The 24,011-nt window shown below is 36.8% G+C and overlaps 3 protein-coding genes across 3 annotated transcripts; 2 read left to right on the top strand and 1 right to left on the bottom strand.

Annotated features, from left to right (window-relative positions):
* On the top strand, nucleotides 4,708–5,736 carry LOC109846952. The gene has a single exon (XM_020416193.1). It carries the CDS (start codon nucleotides 4,708–4,710, stop codon nucleotides 5,734–5,736), a length of 1,029 nt encoding a protein of 342 aa, XP_020271782.1.
* On the top strand, nucleotides 10,258–11,879 carry LOC109846951 (chromatin remodeling protein EBS-like). The gene is made up of 3 exons (XM_020416192.1): nucleotides 10,258–10,329; nucleotides 10,408–10,753; nucleotides 11,786–11,879. Exons 1-3 carry the CDS (start codon nucleotides 10,260–10,262, stop codon nucleotides 11,877–11,879), a joined length of 510 nt encoding a protein of 169 aa, XP_020271781.1. The 5' UTR covers nucleotides 10,258–10,259.
* On the bottom strand, nucleotides 13,615–22,335 carry LOC109850684 (tRNA pseudouridine synthase A 1). The gene is made up of 6 exons (XM_020420741.1): nucleotides 22,231–22,335; nucleotides 22,015–22,123; nucleotides 15,826–15,965; nucleotides 14,973–15,338; nucleotides 14,814–14,876; nucleotides 13,615–14,110 (listed from the first exon to the last, which is right to left on the bottom strand). Exons 1-6 carry the CDS (start codon nucleotides 22,294–22,296, stop codon nucleotides 13,874–13,876), a joined length of 981 nt encoding a protein of 326 aa, XP_020276330.1. The 5' UTR covers nucleotides 22,297–22,335; the 3' UTR covers nucleotides 13,615–13,873.

Below are 24,011 nucleotides of genomic sequence, written 5' to 3'. Positions count from 1 at the left end.
TTGATACCGACATTTAGAGAGTGTTCATATTCTCGTTCGGTTCCCGACTTGTTGTGGATTGAGTCCGTTATCGTGAATTGTTTTACTTCGTACTGGACGCAACAAGTGAGATATTTGGTTATTTTAGTGTCAGCTCAGTTTTGGAAAAACTTCCCCGATGTGGAGAATTGTGAGTGAACATGGAACGTGGCCACAAATAAAACTCAACGCCCACGTGAACGTGGGGGCCACAAGCGAGAGCAAAGAAGCGGACGCGGTTTTCATTTCTGCGTGAGAGGCTACACGTGTGGGGTCCACCTAACCGCGTGAAGAGAAGAAAAGCCAGGCCCACCCGAATCACACGAGGACTATATATATATCAACACGTGATTTCCTAGGGTTGCGTGCAAGCAAAAACAGAGGGGAAATCGGCTGGTGGAAAGAGGGTTTTTGCAGAGCAAAGGGAAAATTGCAGCGGCGTGAAAAGAAAAGAGAAGCTACTGATTTTCTTTAGAGAGTTTGTGCATCCTTTTGAGAGAGAAATTGAGAGATAATTTGAGGGTTTTATTTGTAAGACTTTGTGTGATTGTAAAACCTATTTGTATTCTCTTTCTCTCTAGTAGTAGATCTCTCCCACTCCTTGCCCCGTGGACGTAGGTAATTTGTTGAACCACGTAAAATTAGTTTGTCTCATTGGTTGTGTGATTTGTAATAACTTATTTAGGTTCCCTCGACATGTCAGTCCTAGAACTGATGAGAGGAAGAGCTGATATCCCACTTTGTTGAGATATTTTACTTTTGGTTCTTATTTTCTTTGTGAAACGGTTATTCCTATTGCGGCCTAACTCTCTTGTTGCTACGTCGAGGTGCTGTCGAAATTTCCGCTGCGCACAAAAGCTCTATGGATTTTAAAATAAATAAATAAGAAAATCCTAGCAAATATAGCATAATTAACACATCATTGTGCTTTATATAAGAAAAATCCTAGCAAATATAGCATAATTAACACATCATTAGCAAATATAGCATAATTAACACATCATTGTGCTTTATATAAGAAAAATTTAAAGCTTGTTATACTGAATCCTTGCACTGGGTGGTGGTGGTGTTGATTAGTGAACATTAGGATCTCGTTCCTTTGCTCTTGTGGCCAAAGCCAATTCTCGACCACCATGTTCTTTCTATATATCCTCCCATCGTGAGACACAATCCTAATCTCCTTCACCATCCATGTGTCAGCTCGCGAGACCCAAGCCTCATCTCTAATCTTTGCTTATCACCCCTTTGTGAGACTCGATCGATCCTCATCTTCTACCAGCCATGGAGAAAGCATGGATCGGTGCTTCTTAAGGCTAGATAGACAAAAGAATTAGATTATATGGTTATATATTTCTATAATACATTAAATGAATGGTGCAAGAAGAAATTTGAATTTGGTAGTTTGCACCTAAAGTTGCAATGCAAGTGATACTTGCATGCAAATGAGACTCGACAACTATTCTTGCATGTAATGCAGTTACAATTGTTTGGTTCTATTTGTAAATTTCTATATGCAACTTATTTTTACTTTTGATAAATTAAAAAATTTATTAATTCATTTATATATATAAAATAGTGAATTTTTTCAAAAGTTAATGGTTTTTTACTTTTAGAAATGGGTTTTTAAAGTTCTTAAATTTCAAAATTATTTTTTATAGTTTATGGAAAATACAACTTTTCCCATTATTCTTTGAAAATTTTAACTTTGTGAAAAAGGAACATTTTTTGCAAATAATATTTTATAAATATTATAAAAAATAATAACATTTTAAACAATATTGTTTGAATAATAATATTTATATGAAAATAACCATTTTCACAAAAATGACATTTTAAAAAGTATTTTAGTCAAAAAAAATTTTTAGATAATATTTTGCTGAAAAAAATATTATTCTGTACAAAATAATTATTTTTGTAGAATTAATATATATTTTGAAAACTACATTTTTGCAAAAGAAACATACTATTTTGAGGAATTTATTTTTCTAAAAAAATAGTATATTATAAATACAGTATTTTTCAAAAAAAATATTAGTTTTGGAAAAAAATAGAATACTGTAATTTTTGAAAAGGGTTATAGTTTATTACAAAATAATATTTTCGGTAAAAAGTACTTTTCTTTGGAGAAAATATTTTAAATAACTCTATTTTTAAAAATAATATTTTCAAAGAATATTAAAAATATGAAAAACTATTTTAAATATCTAATGAGTCTCTTAGATTTTTTTTAAAATTTTAAATAATGATTTTGATATATGATAAACGTGGGTTCATTGCTACCACGATTGCAAGTGTGACTTGTCATCGTCTTAGCATAAGTCGTATGTTGTAGCTGATGTGTGTTTTATAACTATTATTGTAACTACAATAGTGAGTTGCAGTGAATATACATTTGTAATTGGATAAAATTGTTCTAAGCTTAAGTAGTTCTAGTTGCAACCACTCCAATTGCAAGCTTCCAAAATCTCACTTGTACGAAGGAGTAGTGGGTCATTAAAAAAAAAAGAGATATCAAAGCCTAAATAATGTAAACCAAGATTTTAAACATGAACAACATATTTCAATATAATGTCATAGCACAGGTAATTAAATCGTTTTACCAAGTGTTCAAAATAATAGTTTCCTCAACTGAGTTCCAAGTGTTCAAAATAATAGTTTCATCAACTGAGTTCGCAAATCAAATGTAAAGATACTGCTTATGATGAATGAATAATATGCATAATCATACAAATTATAGGAGGTTAAACTTTTATAATTAACAAGAAGATTAACTCTAATAATAGGGTAATTGGACACATTTTACAAAAAATAATATCAAAGTTTAACATGAGGGCATAATGAATTCTTTTTATAAAATATTTAATACTTACGCAAACTTTTTTCCCAATGACCTGACCTTGCCAATGCACAGGGTTGAAAAGAGTTGTTGTGACGTCTCTTCGGTTGAACTGTTGGAGACCGGGTCGTCTTTGAGCCTCGCCAATATTTTGTTAGTTTGTTTAACTTCATGGAATCTCCATGGGAGAGGAGATGAAGCTTCCTCAAGGATTGGGATGATGATGGATAGTTGTTTTGGTTTAGCACCCACGATCCAATTGTATGTCACGGGTACAATGCATATAGCGAAGATGGTACATGGGTGAATTTTCTTCACTACATATATTATGAAATATTGTGCATTAAAACTTGCCATATAAACAGATTGCATTCAATGAATCATTGTACGGTTAGGTGAACGGAGGCTGTGTTCACGAACTTGGCGTACAAGTAATTGTGGTTCAGTGCATACAATTTTAACGTATCTAACCCATTTTGATGCTTAACATATACGAGGAATTATTTCAGTTCATGAAAAAGGGAAAGCGAATTATACAACATATTCGTCATCCTTCAGAATTCGAATGTTTGATTCCTGGCTCGGCCCAACAAAGATCTGTACAATAGCATAACTAGGCATTAGGCGCACTTACATTTGGGCCTAGATGGTTTCAAATTCCTCCAATAAAGCCCACCCTTGTTAGTAAAATAGGTCCCTTGCTGAATTATGTGTTTTCATGCATGGACGTTTTTTTAAGGCTAGAAGATTAAAATAGTAATTGTATTATGAGATGAGGGAGGCATTTGGCCTCCCCCTCATTATCCCTCCATTCACACCCCATTATGATGGTGTAACACCCCATTAAGTGGGGGTGACTCTTGGGTACTCAACCTATTCACATTGACTATCTATAAATATACATCATAGGCCTTTGGCCTATGGAAGAGTTTCAAACACGTTATCAGCACGAAGTGTTCTTGAATCCCTGAGCCATAAAAAAAAATATATTTCCTTCCTCTTTTGCGCATTGAGATCTGGTTCGTTGCAGCGGGAGCGTTCGACGGATCATCGCAAGGAGGCAGCGTTCTACGGATCTTTAGTATCGATCGTCCCTAGATCTTTGATCTAGAGGTAATTACTATAATCCGTAGAATAATATATGACAACTAGAAAATTTAAAAAAAAATAAAAAAAATTGTTACTGTTCACCGAGGGTTACTGTTCACTCGGGAATTTTTCAGTTTATTAAGCAATTTTATTGTTGTTCATCTAATCTAATTGCTTTCATTATTTGTTGGCATAACTAGTAATTAATACTATTAGTTAATTGCTATTCAAAAAAAAAATAAAATAAAAAACAGAAATGTTTATGTGCTCATGTTGACATGATATTAAAAGTATTAAGTAGGCAGTATCGCATAGAAACAACAAGAAGTTTAAAAAAAAAATTTCAAAGAAAGCAAGGGTTTACTGTCCCAATTTGTTATGCATGTTGCATATATTATTATTAAATTGCGTGGATGTTTAAATAAATAATGTTGTGGTTTTTGGATCAGCCTGTTTGTCACCAAATTTAAATTCCTTGCATTTTCTTTTACTTCTGAGAGAGAAATTGTAGTGAGGATATAATTATAAAAAGTCAAAGACCGGTGTATTCTATTGAAGACGAAGGCATTTTTGCAAAATACAGGGACCCCCAAGGGTTTTCCAAATTGTATTTTAATTTTATGATTTTTGTTATCTTTGGACTGTATAATCGGACTTTGGACACTTTTTATTTTTTTGGTGACGGGCTGATCCACGCAACATGTTTATTGCATGAATTTTTAATTCCTTATTATTAATTCATGTTTTTCACATGCATAGATAAAATGGCTAAAATAGCGAGCGTTGATTTCGAAGTCCTAGACGCTGCTGGCAAGAATTATTTGAGTTGGCATGTGGACCTGAAGTTCCACTTACGTGCCCAGGGCTTATTAGCCACAATTTCAACTCCTGCTCCACCGGCTCCGGCCACTGGTACGGGTAATGCTGTAAATAATGCTGAGGTTGCTACTACAGTGATCGTCTCTGATATAGATAAGGCGAAAGCCATTATCTACATCAGGAGACATATTGATCGGACCCTGAAGGCCGAATACCTGACTGTAGAGGACCCAAAGGAATTGTGGACTGCACTTGAGGACCGATACAAACATCAGAAAGATGTGATCCTCCCACGTGCACGTTATGAGTGGGAAAACCTCCGACTTCAGGACTTTAAGTCCGTAGCTGAGTATAACTCAGCACTTCATAATATCACCTCACGCCTGAAGTTGTGTGGTGAAGAAGTTTCGGAGGAACGCATGTTGGAGAAGACTTACACATCCTTCCACGAGAAGGATGCAATCCTCATGCAACAGTACCGCGAACGAAAGTTCAAAAAGTATTCTGAATTGCACTCCACCCTTCTGATGGCGGAGCAAAACAGAGAATTGCTTTTGGCCACTCATAACCTACGCCCTGCAGGCTCAGCTCCTCTACCCGAAGCTCACATGTTTTCTTCCCAGAAGCAGAAGAAAAAGCATAAGGGTAAATTCAACAAGGGGAAAGCCCCTAAGTGGCAGGCCAGATGTCCACCCCAGAAAAACAACCCGCCCCAGAGCAGCAATAGTGAGGGAAAGAAGAAGTGGAAGAAGAAGACCACTGAGCTGTCGTCCATTCCCAAGAACACTTGGGAGGACAAATGCCACAGATGTGGCATGACTGGACATTGGTCCAGAAACTGTCGCACTCCGCGACACCTCCAAGATCTGTATCTAGCGAGCCAGAAGTCTCCTGTTGAAACAAATCTGGTGGAAAAGCAGCCGTCTACTCAGTTCACTGCTGATGACTTCGAAATGGATGATCTTCTCGACTAGATCCATGTTATCTTTATATGCATTTAAATTCTCATAGTACTTTCATCTTTAGTTCTTTACTTTCCATGTAATGCAATTTACTTTTCAATAAAGATAGTTATTTTCTTTAGATTAAAATATTGCATTCATGTTATAGATGAAGTGTGAGTGCCTTGTGGACAGTGCCTCGACGCACACAATCCTTCGCGAAAGAAGCTATTTCAATAGCTTATATGATTATGACGATCCTGTAATTACGATTTCAGGACTATCTAATATAATAGAAGGATTTGGTGAAGCAATGATATTGCTCCCAAATAAAACGAGACTAATAATAAAAGATGCATTATTCTCTCCGAAATCTAATAGAAACCTCATAAGTTTCAAGGATATTCGTTTAAACGGATATCACTTAGAAACCAATGAAATAAATGAGGATGAGTATTTGTATGTAACTCGTCAAAAAGATGGTTCAAAAACTATCTTAGAACGATTCAAGGGACTCCCGTCGGGTCTCTATCATACATATATTCAACCAGTAGAAGCTAACATGATTGTGCACCAGAAGTGCCATTCTTTGTCGAAATTTAAACTTTGGCATAACAGACTGGGTCACCCAGGATCAGCAATGATGCACCGCATCACGAGCCAATCAAGTGGACACAACCTGAAGAGCCTGAAGATTCTTCAGAAGAGTGATTACTCATGTCTATCTTGTTTTCAAGGTAAACTGATCACGAGACCTTCCCTTCTGAAAGTGGGATTAGAGTCTCCTAGCTTCTTGGAGAGAATACATGGAGATATTTGTGGGCCTATTCACCCCGCAAGTGGACCATTTAGGTACTTTATGGTACTTATAGATGCATCAACCAAGTGGTCTTACGTGTGCCTTTTGTCCACCCGCAACTTAGCTTTTTCAAAGCTATTGGCACAAATTATTAAGTTGCGGGCTCATTTCCCCGATAATCAAATCAAGAAATTACGTCTTGATAATGCGGGAGAATTCACTTCACAAGTCTTTCAAGATTATTGCCTAGCAACTGGCATCGAAGTTGAACATCCTGTAGCACATGTTCACACCCAGAACGGGTTAGCAGAATCTCTAATTAAGAGATTACAATGGATTGCTCGTCCATTGTTGATGCAATCACAGTTGCCTGTTGAGGTTTGGGGTCATGCAATATTGCATGCAGCATCACTTATCAGAATACGGCCCTCTGGTGGCCATATTTTGTCACCAATGCAGCTTGCTTATGGTGCACCTCCGAATATCTCACATTTGAGAGTGTTTGGTTGTGCAGTTTACGTCCCAATTGCTCCTCCACAAAGGACCAAAATGGGTCCACAGTATCGTTTGGGTATCTATATAGGGTTTGATTCGCCCTCTATAATAAGATACCTTGAACCCCAGACGGGTGACGCATTTAAGGCACGTCTTGATGATTGTGAATTTGTTGAGGATTCATTTCCTAAACTTGGCACACAGTCCAGGAAGTCTGACGCTTCTAAGACCATTTCTTGGAACACCAAGACTTTGTCTCATTATGATCTGCGTACTATTCAATGTGAAGATGAGATCCTAAAGATTCTTCATCTTCAGAATACAGTACATTTACTTCCGGATAAATTTACTGATAACCAGAAGATTGTCAGATCACACGTCCCTGCTGTCAACACGCCAGCTAGGATTGACATCCCCAAAGATGGATGCAATCCGCCGGCAGCAGAAACGGCTGTACCTCAATTGAAAAGAGGACGCCCACCAGGTTCGAAGGACAAAGTCCCTCGTAAAAGAAAAAATCCTGGAGAAATAAAAATGAACCCAACACAGGATACTGAGCTCAGCCCAGCTTCCTCTCCCCTCCTAGATTCCCCTGAAGAGGAACAAATAGGAGAAACATCATTAAATTTTGTACGTACTGAGGAGGTACTGGACAGAAAAAGCACAGTCGTCGACGACGACTTTGCGTTCGATATTGCCGTTCACGTCACTGAATACGACGATGACATCAAACCACGGTCTATAGCGGAATGTAAACGCAGAGACGATTGGCCAAAGTGGAACGAGGCAATAGGAGTAGAGCTGGACTCACTCTTGAAACGCGAAGTCTTTGGACCAGTAGTCCAAACACCTGAAGGTGTAAAACCTGTGGGATATAAGTGGGTCTTCATCAGAAAAAGAAATGAACACAACGAGGTTGTGCGCTACAAAGCACGGCTTGTAGCACAAGGTTTTTCCCAAAGACGGGGAATAGACTATGAAAAAACATATTCTCCGGTTATGGATGGGAATACCTTCCGATTCCTAATAAGCCTCTCATCTCTGGAAGGCCTAGAAATGCAGCTCATGGACGTTGTGACTGCATATCTATATGGCAATATAGATAAAGATATCTATATGAAACTCCCTGAAGGATATAAAATTCCACCAGAGATAGCAGATAGACCTCGGGACGTCTATTCTGTTAGGCTTCAAAGATCATTATATGGTCTTAAGCAATCGGGGAAAATGTGGTATAACAGACTAAGTGAGTTCCTTGCTACGCAAGGATTCACAAATGATAAAGTCTGCCCGTGTATCTTTATAAAAAGATCGGGAACAGGATTCATTATAGTCGCCGTCTATGTCGACGACTTAAATCTCATTGGATCTCCTGCAGAGATCGCTGGGATATCTGAAAGCCTTAAGAATACTTTTGAAATGAAAGACCTAGGCAAAACAAAGTATTGTCTTGGCTTACAGATCGAACACCTTAAGGGTGGTATCCTGTTACACCAATCCACATATACACGGAAATTACTTAAAAATTTCCGAATGGATAAATGTCATCCTCTTAGTACACCAATGGTTGTTCGATCATTGGATGTAAAGAACGACCCCTTCCGTCCGCTGGAAGAGGGGGAGGAAATGCTAGGTCCTGAAGTACCTTACCTCAGTGCCATTGGAGCACTATTATATCTGGCTAACTGTACCCGTCCCGATATAGCATTTTTAGTTAACCTACTAGCCAGATACAGTGCAGCGTCCACAAAGCGCCACTGGAATGGAGTTAAGCATCTTCTGCGCTACCTCCAAGGGTCTATAGACCTGGGATTATATTTCCCGAAGGGTGGGTCTCCCACCTTAATTGGTTATTCAGATGCAGGTTACAGGTCTGATCCCCACACCGAGAAATCACAAACCGGATTTGTGTTTACATTCGGTGGTACGGCCATCTCCTGGAGGTCTGTCAAGCAAACCACTGTAGCAATCTCATCCAACCATTCCGAACTCCTCGCGATCCATGAAACCAGCAAAGAATGTGTTTGGCTTCGTTCTGTCATTCAGCACATCTTAGTGTCTACCGGCCTGAAGACTGGTGACCTTGAGCCAACTACTATATTTGAAGACAATGCAGCCTGCGTTGCTCAACTTCAGTCTGGCTTCATCAAGGGTGACAAGACGAAGCACATATCTCCCAAGTTATTCTGGACACATGATCTTCAAAAGGAGGAGCAAGTTAAAGTACAGCAGATCCAATCATGTAATAATTTAGCTGACTTGTTCACTAAGGCTCTGCCTAGATGTACTTTTGTAAAACTTGTAAAAGGAATAGGGATGAGACATCTGAAAGACCTACAAGCCTGAAGCTTGTATGGTTCAGGAGGAGTAACCTATGGGTTGTACTCTTTTTCCTTAGGCTGATGGTTTTTTCCCACTGGGTTTTCCACAGCTAAGGTTTTAACGAGGCAAACAAGTTTACTCTGGATCCAGAAGTATCCACCCCATTAGCTTTACGAACTCTGAAGTGTTCATAAGCTAAACCCAAGGTAATGGATGGATAAGGGGGAGTATTATGAGATGAGGGAGGCATTTGGTCTCCCCCTCATTATCCCTCCATTCACACCCCATTATGATGGTGTAACACCCCATTAAGTGGGGGTGACTCTTGGGTACTCAACCTATTCACATTGACTATCTATAAATATACATCATAGGCCTTTGGCCTATGGAAGAGTTTCAAACAAATTGAACATTTTACCATGTTGTACTACATTTACCTTGATTCCTACAAAATTCTTTACCGTTCTGCAGTAGTGAAGCCAGTCTTATGGTTATCGTTTGAAGTTAGAATGCTTCTGCTTGAATATAATTGGAGCTGCGTTCCATTCTTTAGTTGGATACTCATGGTTTAAAAAGCTTTAAAGTACTTATGGTTAATTGTTTTTTTTTTTGTTATGTTTAGAATGGGATATTTCAGTATTATTTTATTTTATTTTGATGTAAGGGGGTTTATGTATTGTTGTGAAATTGGAGCTGCGTTCCATTCTTTAGTTGGATACTCATGGTTTAAAAAGCTTTAAAGTACTTATGGTTAATTGTTTTTTTTTTTGTTATGTTTAGAATGGGATATTTCAGTATTATTTTATTTTATTTTGATGTAAGGGGGTTTATGTATTGTTGTGAAACATGGTTTAAAAAGCTTTAAAGTACTTATGGTTAATTGTTTTTTTTTTTGTTATGTTTAGAATGGGATATTTCAGTATTATTTTATTTTATTTTGATGTCCCGCCCATCATCGAAACGCACCCTCGATTCCTATGCCATCAAGGGCTCCAACAAAATCATCAAACGTAATTCTCTCAATTTCCCAAAACCCTTAAAAAAAATCCCATCCTCAACTCTAAGTTTCCCGCTTTTTTCTTTTGCAGCGGGAGATTCAGTGCTAATGCGGGCCCCGGACTCCTCCAAAGCTCCGTACGTGGCCAAGGTGGAGGCGATCGAGGCCGATCGCCGTGGGGCACACGTGAAGGTTAGGGTTCGGTGGTACTACAGGCCGGAGGAGTCGATCGGTGGCCGGAGGAGGTTTCATGGAGCCAAGGAGCTGTTCCTCTCCGATCACTTCGACGTGCAGAGCGCGGACACGATCGAGGGGAAGTGCATTGTTCATAGTTTTAAGAACTACACGAGGCTTGATACGGTTGGGAATGATGATTTCTTCTGTAGGTTTGAGTATAAGTCGGCCACGGGGAGCTTCGTGCCTGATCGGATCGCAGTGTATGAAAACTGTTTTAACTGTTTAATTGGTTTATGATTAGTAGGATGTTGGAGATAGAAAGTGGGGGTGGAAAAAAGTTCGATTTTTTATTGTTTAGGGATTGTCTTTTTGGGTTTTTTCACAAAAGTTTGTTTGTCCTACAAGGTTAGCGACTGGAAAAGGTCATGACTCATGAACACTAGTTCTGCTGAAATCATGAACACTAGTTCTGCTGACATCTACATGATTTGGCAATGAAATCTTTTGTACTAAACGACTTAGATGGATGCATATCACAAAAAATGGACAATAAAAGGTCATGACTCATGAACACTAGTTCTGCTGAAATCATGAACACTAGTTCTGCTGACATCTACATGATTTGGCAATGAAATCTTTTGTACTAAACGACTTAGATGGATGCATATCACAAAAAATGGACAATCATTGTCTTTGGGTGTTCTACAAAGAAACGATTTGTTCTGCAGTTTGCAACTAGAAAAAAAATTATTTTGTGGTAAATAACTTTGGGAATAGTAAACACTCCGGCTACTGACACCTGCATAATGTGGGAAATGAAATCTTTTCTACTGAACCAATTAGATGGAGATATATCACTTAAAATAAATAATGATTGAAGAATGGATGTTAATAATGGACATTTCGATTACATTAGCTTAGATCACAATATGATAGACTTTGTATTTTTCCTTCCTCTTCTATCACATTCATATCCCTTTCCCTTCCCTTTAAGTGCCACTGCACCATAAGATCAGTAAGCAGGAAGCTTCTGAAAGATGAATGTTAAACTTTATACCTTTAATTGCACAGAGTAGTGTTGTTGATAATTTGTTTGTATATTGGAAACAAGTTTAATCTATTCAACTTAGAGCCTAGCTGCTCTATTATGTTATCCATTTTTTCCCCTAGCAATATAATTGATACAAGAGTTCAAGTCATAATCTAGCAAGTTGGCTTATTCTTTGCTGTTGACTTCACACAACTAGGTGTAACAGATATTGTTTTGCTAACTTGCCTGTTGGTTGGTGCAGATTCTGCAAATGTGAAATGCCTTACAATCCTGATGATCTTATGATCCAATGTGAAGGCTGCTCTGATTGGTGTGTTTGCTCTACTACTTATTGATTTATTTTTATTTATTGTTCTTTTTTTTTTGTCCTTGTGGTGATCTGGTTATTGTTATCGCTTTTAGGTTAAAAGGGAGGAATCTTATCTTCTTTCAGCAAGATGTATTAAAAAAGGAATTTACATTCTTGACTTAATATATAGAACTCATTGAAGTGTTTTGAAGGAATTCCGTTTTCTACAACCAAGCACTATTAAAAAAACAAGAAACGATACAGATTCTATTAATTGTAAGAATTGTCAATCTAGGGAAGAAGGGTAAGCTCTATTCCCTTGTGCATGCATAAGTTAATGTTGAGTCAATTTGTGTTATGTTCATCTCCGTGATTAGTCTTTATCTCATGTAGGGGCAAGTCTAGACTCGTATAAGCGCGATCTAGGTTCAATTAATTTTTTTGAGTCCAATGCCAGTTTTTTACGTATTGGCTGCAATTCTTATGGCCGACTCCATGTTCTAAATAGATGGGCAGGTATGGGCCATGCTTGTACTATGCCAAGCGCACATTCTAATACAACAAATAAAATTTACACATATTTTTAAAATTAACTATTCAAGAATAGATAGAAAAACAAAAGGAACTTCCATATCCCTGTATCATAATTAAATTACTGATCATGTTAAGGAAAACAATATATATTATTTCATACTTATAGAAAGAGAGTTCATAGTTCATCCAGTTATATTTTCTTCATGAGAGAAACGTCCAATAAAATTGTGTCAATATTCCGTATTTCACACATAAGATAATATGAGTAGTAGAAATTTATGTTTCTTTTATAAAATCATCAAGAATTAAGATTTAGGATTTGTAAACATACAACTCATTGGTGTCAATTGGCCTAACTAGATCAAGGATAACTCAATTCGGACCAAAAATCTAGGTTGGACTTCAATTAAAAATCATAAGAATTTGGTTTAAATCCAAAATTGATTGTGTTAAGACATAGTTGTAGTTATGGTCAATCTCAACCTCATTCGGCGCTCTATGGTAGAGAGATCAAATTAATATCATATTTTTTTGATGAAATTAAATTCCTCACTTTTACGTCAAGAGACAAATTTCTCATCAGACCAACCTCAAGGTTGAAGCTTATGTCCTTCACATGCAAGGGTAGCCCAGTAATTATTTTGTAAGGTACAAAATCCCTCTTGTCCACTTGGGTACAACCTGATTATTAAGAATTGAATGACAAACCTGCACTACATGCACTAGGAGATCACTAAGAGATATTCACTATCAATATATGGCATACCACAAAATAAACCAATGTCCTCTAGCCTCAATGCATGATCTCAAGAGTACTAACCTTGTTTATCTATGAAGAAACATGCCATCTTAGAGATTGTGTCCCTCGGCAAAAAGTCTCTTCCTTGTTTGAAAAACCCATCATCATTAAATTAAAGCATCCTCCATGCTTTGCATGGGAGATTTTATCCTCATTAGCATCATTGCATTTTCCTTCAAGAAAATATTGGTTAATGAGCTGTTTGGTTTCCAAATGACCTTAGCCTTCCTAACAGAGTTATGTAAAATTATAATTAACTATTGGCATGCTATGGAAGAAAATCCTTTTTGAGTAGCTCTTGCTTGGGGATCTCATTCTTTTTTCTCTTCCACCAAAAAAAAAAAAAGGTTCCAAGTTAAATCCTTTTTGAGTAGCTCTTGCTTGGGGATCTCATTCTTTTTTCTCTTCCACCAAAAAAAAAAAAGGTTCCAAGTTAAAATTATTCTAATTAAAAAAAAATCCTTGCTTTCATTTTGCAGTTAGAAGTTAGGTCCATAATGCTTGTGACATCGGAGTTAAATGGAACATATTTGAGAGGGGGAAAAAACAAAAAAACAAATATACAATCTTATTACAGCAGCACAAGGAAACTACATTTGTAAACCGCCTTAATTAAAACTGGATCAAAGTACAGAGGCAAGAAACTAAGATAACAAGATGAATAATCGAACAAAATTGGATTGCTTTCCGTTGAGGTACCTCGTCTGCTAATAATGCCAAAGCTTACATCTACTGATTGTATGAATTCTTCCGAAACTAATAGGTGGGAAATTTGCAGGAGGTTGAAGAAGTTCATGGTCATAGTTAACAGACATCAGACATAGTCCATGAGGTGGAGCCGGGAGTGTCACCTTCGCAAGCTCTCTGCGATCTCGAGCAGCGATGATCTTAGGTACGATATCAGGTGGAAGTGCCTCTTTTCCAATTTGAATCAGCAAAGCTACCTGCAGTGATAATATTAATGGGCAGATGCCTCGTATTACTTATTACAGGGAGGAAATGGTAAAGGTGTATTGTTATGATAAATGACAGATGATCAGTAATAGCTTTATTTGTCAAATGATTAAATGCTATATCTACAATTTAAGCTTCCCTAGCTGACGATTTTACCGCACTGACTTATATAGTTAAGGACCTACTTCTTGAGGCTTAGGCAGGATCTGCTCGATTCTTGCCCCACAGTTGCAACTGCTTTCGTGTAAGTTTGAGTCGAAGTCAAGAACTGTGTAAAACTTTATTCTGGCTATAAGCAAGCTTTTGATTTCTAAAGTTTAGTTTTGATTGTCCAAAAACACTTGCAAAAGCATGTATTAATTGTTGCCGTTTGAAATTGGATTATCTAATTGGCTAATAATGTTTATTTACTGGACTACTCCTTAATGCAAGTTACCTAAGGATAAACAAGTCCGTCTATAAGATTGCACAATCTGTAAACCAAAAATGGATCATTCAACCTGTTCAAGCTTCTCTTGAAGTATATATGTGAGAAAAATCAAATAGAAATTGGCACACAACTAAAATATTGAGAGGCGAAAGGATTTTTGCTGATATGAAGCATGATGTCTCTAGATTGTGCTTATCAACTAGTAAATAACAGAAAGAATCTTGAGCGTTCTGAAATAATCAAATAGTAGAAAATGAAATTACCATGTTTCTGACTTGTTTGTATAAAAAACCAGTTCCCTCAACTTCAAGCTGCAGAAGAGAATCCTATAAAATGACAGAATAAGATAGTGTGTTAAAGCATGCCCATAAAAAAGAAAAAAAAGGAAAGGAGAAGTAAAAAAACATAAATATCGTAAATACCATTTCTGTGACATCACACCGGAAAATTTCTTTCACAGGATCTCGCACATGATTGTTGCGTATTGAATTAGCAAAAGAGGTGAAATCATGCTTCCCCACGAAATATGCTGCAGCTTCTCGCATAGCAACGGGATTGAGTTTATAAGCACTATGGCAGGCATATCGATATTGAAAAGGATCCATGACTGGATTATCATATATCTTGTAATGATAAATTTTGCTTATTGTGGAGAAACGAGCATGAAACTCAGGTTTCGCAGGGCTAATTTCTCGGACTCTAATTGTGGAGGGTAGAAGCCCATTGACAGCAGCATGAAGACTTTCTAGCCCGTCATCATAGGTAAAAGGCGTAACAAAGTGTGCTACCTGAAACCTTAGCACAGTCACATATCGTTGATCTGGTGATTTGTAAGACTTCAAAACAAAAACAAATCTTCTAAAGACAGAATAACCAAATATAAAGGGCTAATTGCGGATAGACCCCTGTAATATCTCTGTTATGAGCATACTAACCCTGGATTTGTTGTTGCAGACAAACCCCAAGCGAATTTTTTGACTCTTGTAGCCTCAAAGTGTGAGAAAATAGTTTCTTGACAAATAGACCCCCTGAGGGTAAAAGAGTCAAATTCAGTCAGAGGTCTTGCTGCAAAAATAAAAGTAGAGGGGTAGTAAGTCCAGAACAGGACTCTATAGAGGGTCTATCAGCAGTTAACCCATATATAAAACACTATGCAGACAGATAAAGATGTCTTCATAATTTTTTTAAGACATAAAACAACACGATTGTACATCTCTAAAATCAATGCATGCTCATATAGTTTGGATGACACTTATGTACATGAGATAGTCAAACCTGACCCCAAGCATGAACACCAGCATCTGTTCTACTTGCACCAACAAGACAAAGCTCCTTGCGGTCTAGCTTAGTTGTTTGCATTAGTGCTTTCTCTACGAAGCATTGTATAGTTGGTGGTGATGCTTGGTACTGCCAGCCTGTAATGTAATTTTCAAAATCTTAGCAACCAGAAGACAAAATGGAGTAACACACTTCTGCAATGCATTTAGAGGGGAAAAGCAACTATAATAATTATGTTTATGAGATAGAACATGAAATAAAACAGAGAATGTCCATCAGGTGTTCTGCGTTTTCATACTTCTATCTTTTTCTTGTCATTTCAAACACTTGCGAATTGGACTCTTAACATTAGTTTAGAACACTCTAAAGATGATCTTGCAAGTTATCATTTCAACATTATGATATCACCTCTAACTCAAGATCAAACACTCCAAGATATCAAGTGACAATGATCTAATCAAGTAAATGTGTAAATCAATCTTATGGAATAACAATTTTGGTTATGTTGACATTTGCATTCATCAAGTCAGTTGCAACTACATCTTTGCACATAGATGTAGACATGTCATTCACCATATGTTCAAGACATCCTATGCTGGACACTTCTGTGCACAAATGCATTCACTCACACATACACAAGTACAAATATGGGCGTGTGCTGAAACACTAATCCTTATTACACTGGAAATGTTTATCTTGTCTCCATGTGAAGCTGACCCAAACTGAAAGGTTTTCAAATATTTAAAATATGTTTGAGGGTTTGCTAGGTTCCTCGTAATGGTGATGTATTCTTGGGAAGGACCTGGTCCCTGATGATTTTTTCCCTCTTTGATAAGGATAACGGGTGAGTTCTCTTAGGAGGAAGACAAATTTGGATTCCTTTTTTGGAAAATTTACTCGAAAAGAAAATTTCAGAAAACAAAATTAAATTTGCATGTCTATCATGTGGCTATATCTCTGTTAACAAATTAAACAAACTTCCTACAAGCAATACCATTTTTGTTGAGGTTAATAGATAATGGAGGTTACTAGAAAACAAAGATTTAATGAAGGAGTTTATTTGAAGGGGTCAACAAATGGGATATCCATTTTCCATTGCTTCCAATAGGTCAGTACCTGGTTAAGGATATTACAAGATATTAGTGTTATCACAAAACCCTGGGATAAACTAATATCAATCACACAAAAGCGAACACAAAGATATACGTGGTTTGGCTTGTAGCTTACGTCCACGAGCGAAGCAGGAGAATAGCTTCACTAATTTGTCACGAATACAATATGGAGATCTCTCAATCACTAATCCCTAGAAAATCCTTGATGCCTAATACAATCTCTCAAACAAAGGAACAAAAGAGAACCGAAAAGATAACAAATAGGCTTCACCAATCTCACTGAAATAACTTTAGCCAGCAGGGTTTTTATGCTTTTGCCGCTGCTGCTACAATCTGTAGTCTTCATCCAATGGTGTATTTAAAGAAGAACCTACACGAATATCCTTGTGAATATAGGAGTCCTTGTTGGAATTTAATTTTATGTAATTGGACCAAATAACATTATCCTGCTGGACTTCCACTAAGACAGAGAATTCCAATTAACCAAATAAACAATAGGACTTAATCTTATTGGCCAAAAAGAACACCAATTAGCCAACGCATAACATGTGCACCATAGCACTTGCTGCAACATGTTCTTAGTTAATTCCAGATGCAGACAAAGACAATTCGGATTTAGATAAAACGGATTTGAGTCACACAACAACAAATCTCCGCATTGACTCAAATGCGTAGAAATTCCTCACTCTAAAATTAGTTAACTTACTCCGCCTTCTCCAATAGCGTCGCAGGGCAACTAAGTGTGGCAAATATCGATCAAATCCAAGCCCGACTTGAACTTGCCAAATGAAAGAGACCTTCTCAACAAATCAACTGAATTGTTTGCACGACGGTCGTAACTTTTAGCGAAGTCATCACCTGAAGTAGCTCTTGAATAGCTAAAGGGCACAAAATTGTCAACCTACAATGCATAAGCTATCGTATCCTGATATGTTCGCAGTGGTCGAATATCTCGTATAGACTGATCTCTAGCAGTATTGTATTCCCCCTCTTCCTGTAGTTGCTGAGGTGCTACATCTACTTGAATGGAATCTGGCTGCTGAACTCCTGTAGTCTTGAAGAGCTAAATCACGAATTTCTAACTCTACCTTTTGCTCTATAGTGCGTGTTTTATCATCAACTTAAATTGGTGACTGTTTTTAATATAATATAACAAATTTATCAAAAGTAACATCACGACTGATAATAATTTTAGGAGACTTCGGATCAAGATACCACAATATAAAACCTTTAATACCCGATGCATAACCTAAGAATATGCACTTCTTCGCTCGAGGCTCAAGTCTCCCTTGACTGACATTCGTATATGCAGGGCAACCAAATATTCTAATATTAAAATAATCCATAGGCTTACTGGACTAAACCTCATCTGGAGTATTACAACCAATAGCAGTAGATGGCGACCGACTCACTAAGTAACAAGTCGTATTCACCGCTTCTGCCCAATATTCTTTATCTAAACTTGCATTAAACAACATATAATGAGCTTTCTCCAAAAGGGTTCTATTCATACGTTTTGTCACTTCATTCTGTTGCGGTGTGCAACAGACTGTGCGATATCTAACGATTCGCTCCTTACAGAACTCATTAAATTCTTCTCCATAGAACTCAAGGTTATTATCAGTTCTAAGCCTCTTAATCAGACTCCTAGTCCACTTCTCAATCAAAGACTTTCACTGCTTGAAAGTCACAACTCCCTCATTTTTATGTCTCAATAAGTAGACCCAAACCTTCATAGAGTAGTCATCAATTAAGGTTAACAAATATCTCGAACTACTACCATTCGAGACAAATTGAGAATGTTCCCAAAGATTTGATGGATATAATCCAAAGTACCTTTAGTCTGTAAGCTAACTCTTTTCTGCTTTCTGAAGATGCAATGCTCGTAGAATCCTAATTTTTCTATACTCTGTCCACATAAAAGACCTTTCTTGCACAACTCGGCCAATCCACACTCACTTATATAACCAAGTCTCATATGCCACAATCTAGTAGTATCAACTCCTGATATCGATGATGCAATTGCAGCCGAACCGATAACGGTAGAATCCTACAAAGCATACATGTCGCCGATCTTTTTTCCTTTTATAACCACAAGAGAACCTTTTGTAACCCTAAGAACTCTACATTTACTTAAAACATTGCACTTAAGACTATCAAGTGTGTCTAAAGATATGAGATTCTTCCTTAAACTAAAACATACCTAACATTAGTCAAAGTCCTTATGACTCTATCATGCATCTTAATCCGAATTGTGCCCTTCATAATAGTCTTACATGAGAGGTTATTTCCTATAAGAATAACTCCACCATCAATAGCTTCATAAGTGGTGAACCAGTCCCGATTAAGACACATATGAACAACCCGAATCCAAAATCCAATCATCCATGCTCTTGTTTTTATCACCTGTAACCAACAAAATCATATCTTCAACAATACCGACTTCAGCAAAGTTCTTCTTTGATTTCTCTTCATACCCTTCTTGTTTCTTCTTGTACTTCAGCCTGTAACAATCGGCCTTGATATGCCCTGTCTTCTTGTAATATCCGCAGGTCAGATTCTTATGCTCTGACTTATTTCTGTTATCTTCAAAGCCTCTTTTTTCTGATCTTCCTCAAACAAACAAGTCATCAGGTTTATCGCCACTTTCGCTTGTGATTAACTCTTTGTCGATCTTCTTCTTATTCAACAAATTATTTTTGATGTCCTTAATGCCAATATAATCTCGACCGTAAATCATAGTGTCCCTGAAGTGCTTGTAGGAAGGCGGCAAAAAATATAATAACAATAGAGCTTGATCTTCATCATCTTAACAATAATCTTACTCAAATCTGTAACCACAGAACTAAATTTACTAATATGAGATTTGATGGGTGTACCTTCTGACATCCGAAGTGTGTACAAACGCTGTTTTAAGAGGAGGTGATTTTCATCAAATACAAATCCTCCAACTTAGATCACAAATCAGAGACTTTCTTCTCCGTGAGAATTTTTTGCAAAACTTCGTTAGTCAAACATAACTAAATCGCTATGAAAGCTTAATCATCTAATTCATTCCAATCTTCTTCCGTCACAATATACTGTTCCTTCAACTTCTCAAACAAAGCATTCTTCAATTCGCTCTGTGTCAACATGGCAATCATCCTAACTTGCCAAAAGCTGAAACTGATGTTGCCGTCAAACTTCTCGATATCCTACTTTGTAGTGGTTGTCGACATCTTCTTATCCGATCAATAGCTGAGTGTTCAGATACCAATTTGTAAACTAATATCAATAACACGAAAGCACAAATAATATCGAGAACATACTAACATAAAGATATATGTGATTCGGCTTGTAGCTTACGCCCACGAGCGAATGAGGAGAATAGCTTTACTAATTTGTGAGGAATACAATGTGGAGATCTCTCAATCACTCAATCCCTAGAAAAATCCTTAAAGCCGAATACAATCTCTCTCAAACAAAGGAACAAAGGAGAGCCGAAAAGATAACAAATTTGCTTCGATCTCACTGAAATAACTTCAGCCTGCAAGGTTTTTATGCTTTTGCCACTGCTGCTACAATCTGCCATCTTCATCCATTAGTGTATTTAAAGAAAGAACCTACATGAATATCCTTGTGAACATAGGAGTCTTTGTTGGAATTTAATTCCATGTAATTGGACCACCTAACAATATCTTGCTGGACTTCCACTAAGATATAGAATTCCCATTAACCAAATAAACAATAGGGCTTAATGCTATTGTCCAAACAGAACACAAATTAGCCAATGCATAACTCGTACACCATAGCACTTGCTGCAACATGTTCCCGGTTAATTCCAGAGACAGTCAAAGACAATTCGGGTTTGGGGAAAACGGATTTGAGTCACACAACAACACTTAGCATAAGGAAGATGAAAGTAATAATACAAGGTACTAAGTAAAAGTTAGTGAAGTATAGTTCAAACTACAAAGGATTAGTTATGAATATTTCAGTTTATGTTTCTCCTAGTTGTAAACTTAAAAGTGCTAATGTCAAGTTTTAGCTGGCTATCAAAAAGCTCTGCCACTCTAGCAGATTCACAAGGACCTAGTTAATGGTGAGGGTGATCCGAAGAAAGAAGCTGAGATAACTAGCATTCTCACTATGATAACTAGCATTCTCACTATCTCCTAATTTCTTGCAGATTTTTGAGAATTTGCAGTACTTAGACAATAGACGTTCACTCGGCATTGTAGCTTGTTAGGTGATTTCTCTTCTAGCAGGGATGATACGTGTTACAGTGACTAAAATGATGGATCAGGCTGAACTTTCCCCCTTTTCTGTCTTTAGTAGGGAAGAGCTTAACACTTTCCTTTGATGTCCTTCTTATACCTTGACGAGATGTATTAAGTAAAATTTTGTCTCTTTGATACATTCCTGCAGACATTAAAATAAAGCGCAAGTCACTGAAAATCAAAATTTTCTATAGGATTAATGGCCCAATCAAGATTGGAACATAACAAAGCTTTCTAAAAGATAAAATGGCCCAATCAACATTACCATAATCTAATCTCTTCTTCTAGCTGACGCGTTTAGTGGCCTCCGTTTTATCTACACTCAATTATCTCTCGCTCCATCCTCAATCGTAGCAACCTCTAAACTCCTACAAATGCACTGATTTCTTACCCTTACCTCTAAGTGCATAATAAACATATCAATCATAACATTCTCCCTTCTGCCACTTCTGCCACTTTGCACATGTTGATAATTGCCCGACGACCCATAAAGCATTGTTGGTCTTATAATTGTACTATAAATTTCTTCTTCAATTTCCAAGCATTCTCCGATCAAATGAAACTCCAGAAGCCCTCCTTTCTTTTAGTCATGCTAATTTGAAGCAAAAAAAGCAAACTAAACAAACATAGAGGTTTCTTGTAAAAAATGAATTTTGATAGCAATTTCAGATGAGAAACCAGATTTTCTAAAATGGGTACAGCAGAAATCAATCAAGAAGCGCACTTATCGCTTCAATTTAAGAACTAACAACAATCAGGCTACTGCTTGACAGAAAATTATCATGAATTAGAAGAGAAATGAAGTTGGGATGAACCTGAGAAATTTGTGCCATCATAGGCTATGACCATCCTCCACTTGTGGGAATTTGGAGGACATAAACTAGCTATTTGGTGCTTCGCCTCCTCTAGGCCTTCAACTATATACTGCCATTAGAATCAAAAGGAACAAAGAAGTTAGAGCCAAAAAGAGAGTTGATACATATGAAACGGGAAAATAAATAAAAAAAAGGAAATGAGAAAAAATTGCAGACCGAACAGTTGGAGGGAGAGAAAGATGGGCAAAGAGAAGACTGAGAAGCCAACGGCCGAGGTGCCATTAACTCTTTCTCTCTTCCTCTTCTCTAACCAGGGCTTTAGCTGAGAGTGTTGCTGAGAAGAGATATAAATTGTTTCATATAACTTTTAGATATCAGTCCCTTCATATTTCAAATGCATACCATATTAGTCGCCTCACAAACTTTGAAATTGCTCTAAGTCCATCAAATCCAATAGGGTCTCAGCAAAATGGGTCCGCGCAGTAATCAAAACCATTGTCTTTATATAATATATATATATATATATATATATAATATATATTATTATATACTATATATATATATATATAATATATATATATTATATAATATATATTATATTATATGATATATATATATAATTTTGGGGGATATCTAAGCCGAGAGCATTTTGGTCATTGAGAGATCAACTTGTAAAACCACTTATGATTTGAGGGACTTATGAGCCATTTCGAGGCTTCCAGGAACTAATTTGGAATTATTGAATATGTCAGGGACTAATAGAGAACCTCATATAATTTTATTGGTTATTTACTAGTCCCAAATCTTTAAAATTGCTCATTAGTCCCTTAAATCCCAATGGGTCTTACAATTTGGTACTCTAAAGTGTACACATTTTCTAATGTTAATCGTCAACTTTTTTTAAACACTTTAATATCTTAAACTTTACACCATTTATAAATTTGATGAATTAGAATTTTTTTGGCACTTTGATACAACAGAATTTAGTTTGTGACACTTCAATACTCAAAGTATGGGTATGAAGTTAAAAATATGTAAACATTGAGGTAACAAAGTTTTGAAGTTTCGAAAAACTTGATATGTAAAAGTTAAACAGGGTAAATTATAGTTATGAAAGTGCCAGAAAAAATAGGCTAAAAGGCCAATTTGATCCCCCATACTAGAGCGTCATACTCAAATCCCAACCTCCCCCACCCCCGAAAAAGACAGTGCTCACACATGCTTTCTTAAAATCAACTTAGGGCATGTTTATTTGCACGAAAGTAGCAAAGAAATAACTGAAGTAGATGAAGTAAAAAGTTATGTTTAAGCAAAAAATTATGTTTGTTTCTCCGAAAAGACTATTTCAGCGACTTCCATAAATACAGATGTGACGTCTAGGTGACATTCCCACTTCCTAGATTTTTTTCCGGAGTTTTGCTACAGGGACCCAAAATATGGGACCAACGGGGGGACAAGTTAGGTGTCCCCCTCCTATTGCATAATGAGTTGTCCATCATTAATGATGACTAATTCATTATGCAATAGAAGGGGGACACCTCACCTGTCCCATTGTTGGTCCAATATTTTGGGTCATTGTGGAATTTTTCTTTTTTCCGCCATTGAAAGCTCAGAAGTAGAGGTGAAGTGGATAAAAAGTGTGGTCCACTTAAATTAGAGATTTACCAAGGGCAAATGATCTTAAATAATATATCCAATTTCTATCCAAACAAACAAATAAATAAAAGAAGATGATGAAGTACTATTTCCGCTACTTCTAAAAATATATGAAACAAACAAAATAAGTACTACTTTCGCTACTTTCTACTTCATAATTGAGAAAGTTACATCTTTGATCCACTTCTTACTTCTAACAGTTACGTCCATTCAAACGGGCCCTTAGTCCCCATACACCATGTTAGAAGTAAATTTAGTCTTTTTTAATTTTTTGTTAGAAATTTTGTTAAATAATACTTAAAAAGACAATATTACCCTAAAACCATCAATTTTCTAATCTC

Source organism: Asparagus officinalis, chromosome 7, assembly GCF_001876935.1.
Source record: "Asparagus officinalis chromosome 7, Aspof.V1, whole genome shotgun sequence".
NCBI lineage: Eukaryota > Viridiplantae > Streptophyta > Magnoliopsida > Asparagales > Asparagaceae > Asparagus > Asparagus officinalis.
The sequence above is the reverse complement of the archived record's forward strand: the minus strand, read 5'-3'. Positions and strand labels throughout refer to the sequence as shown.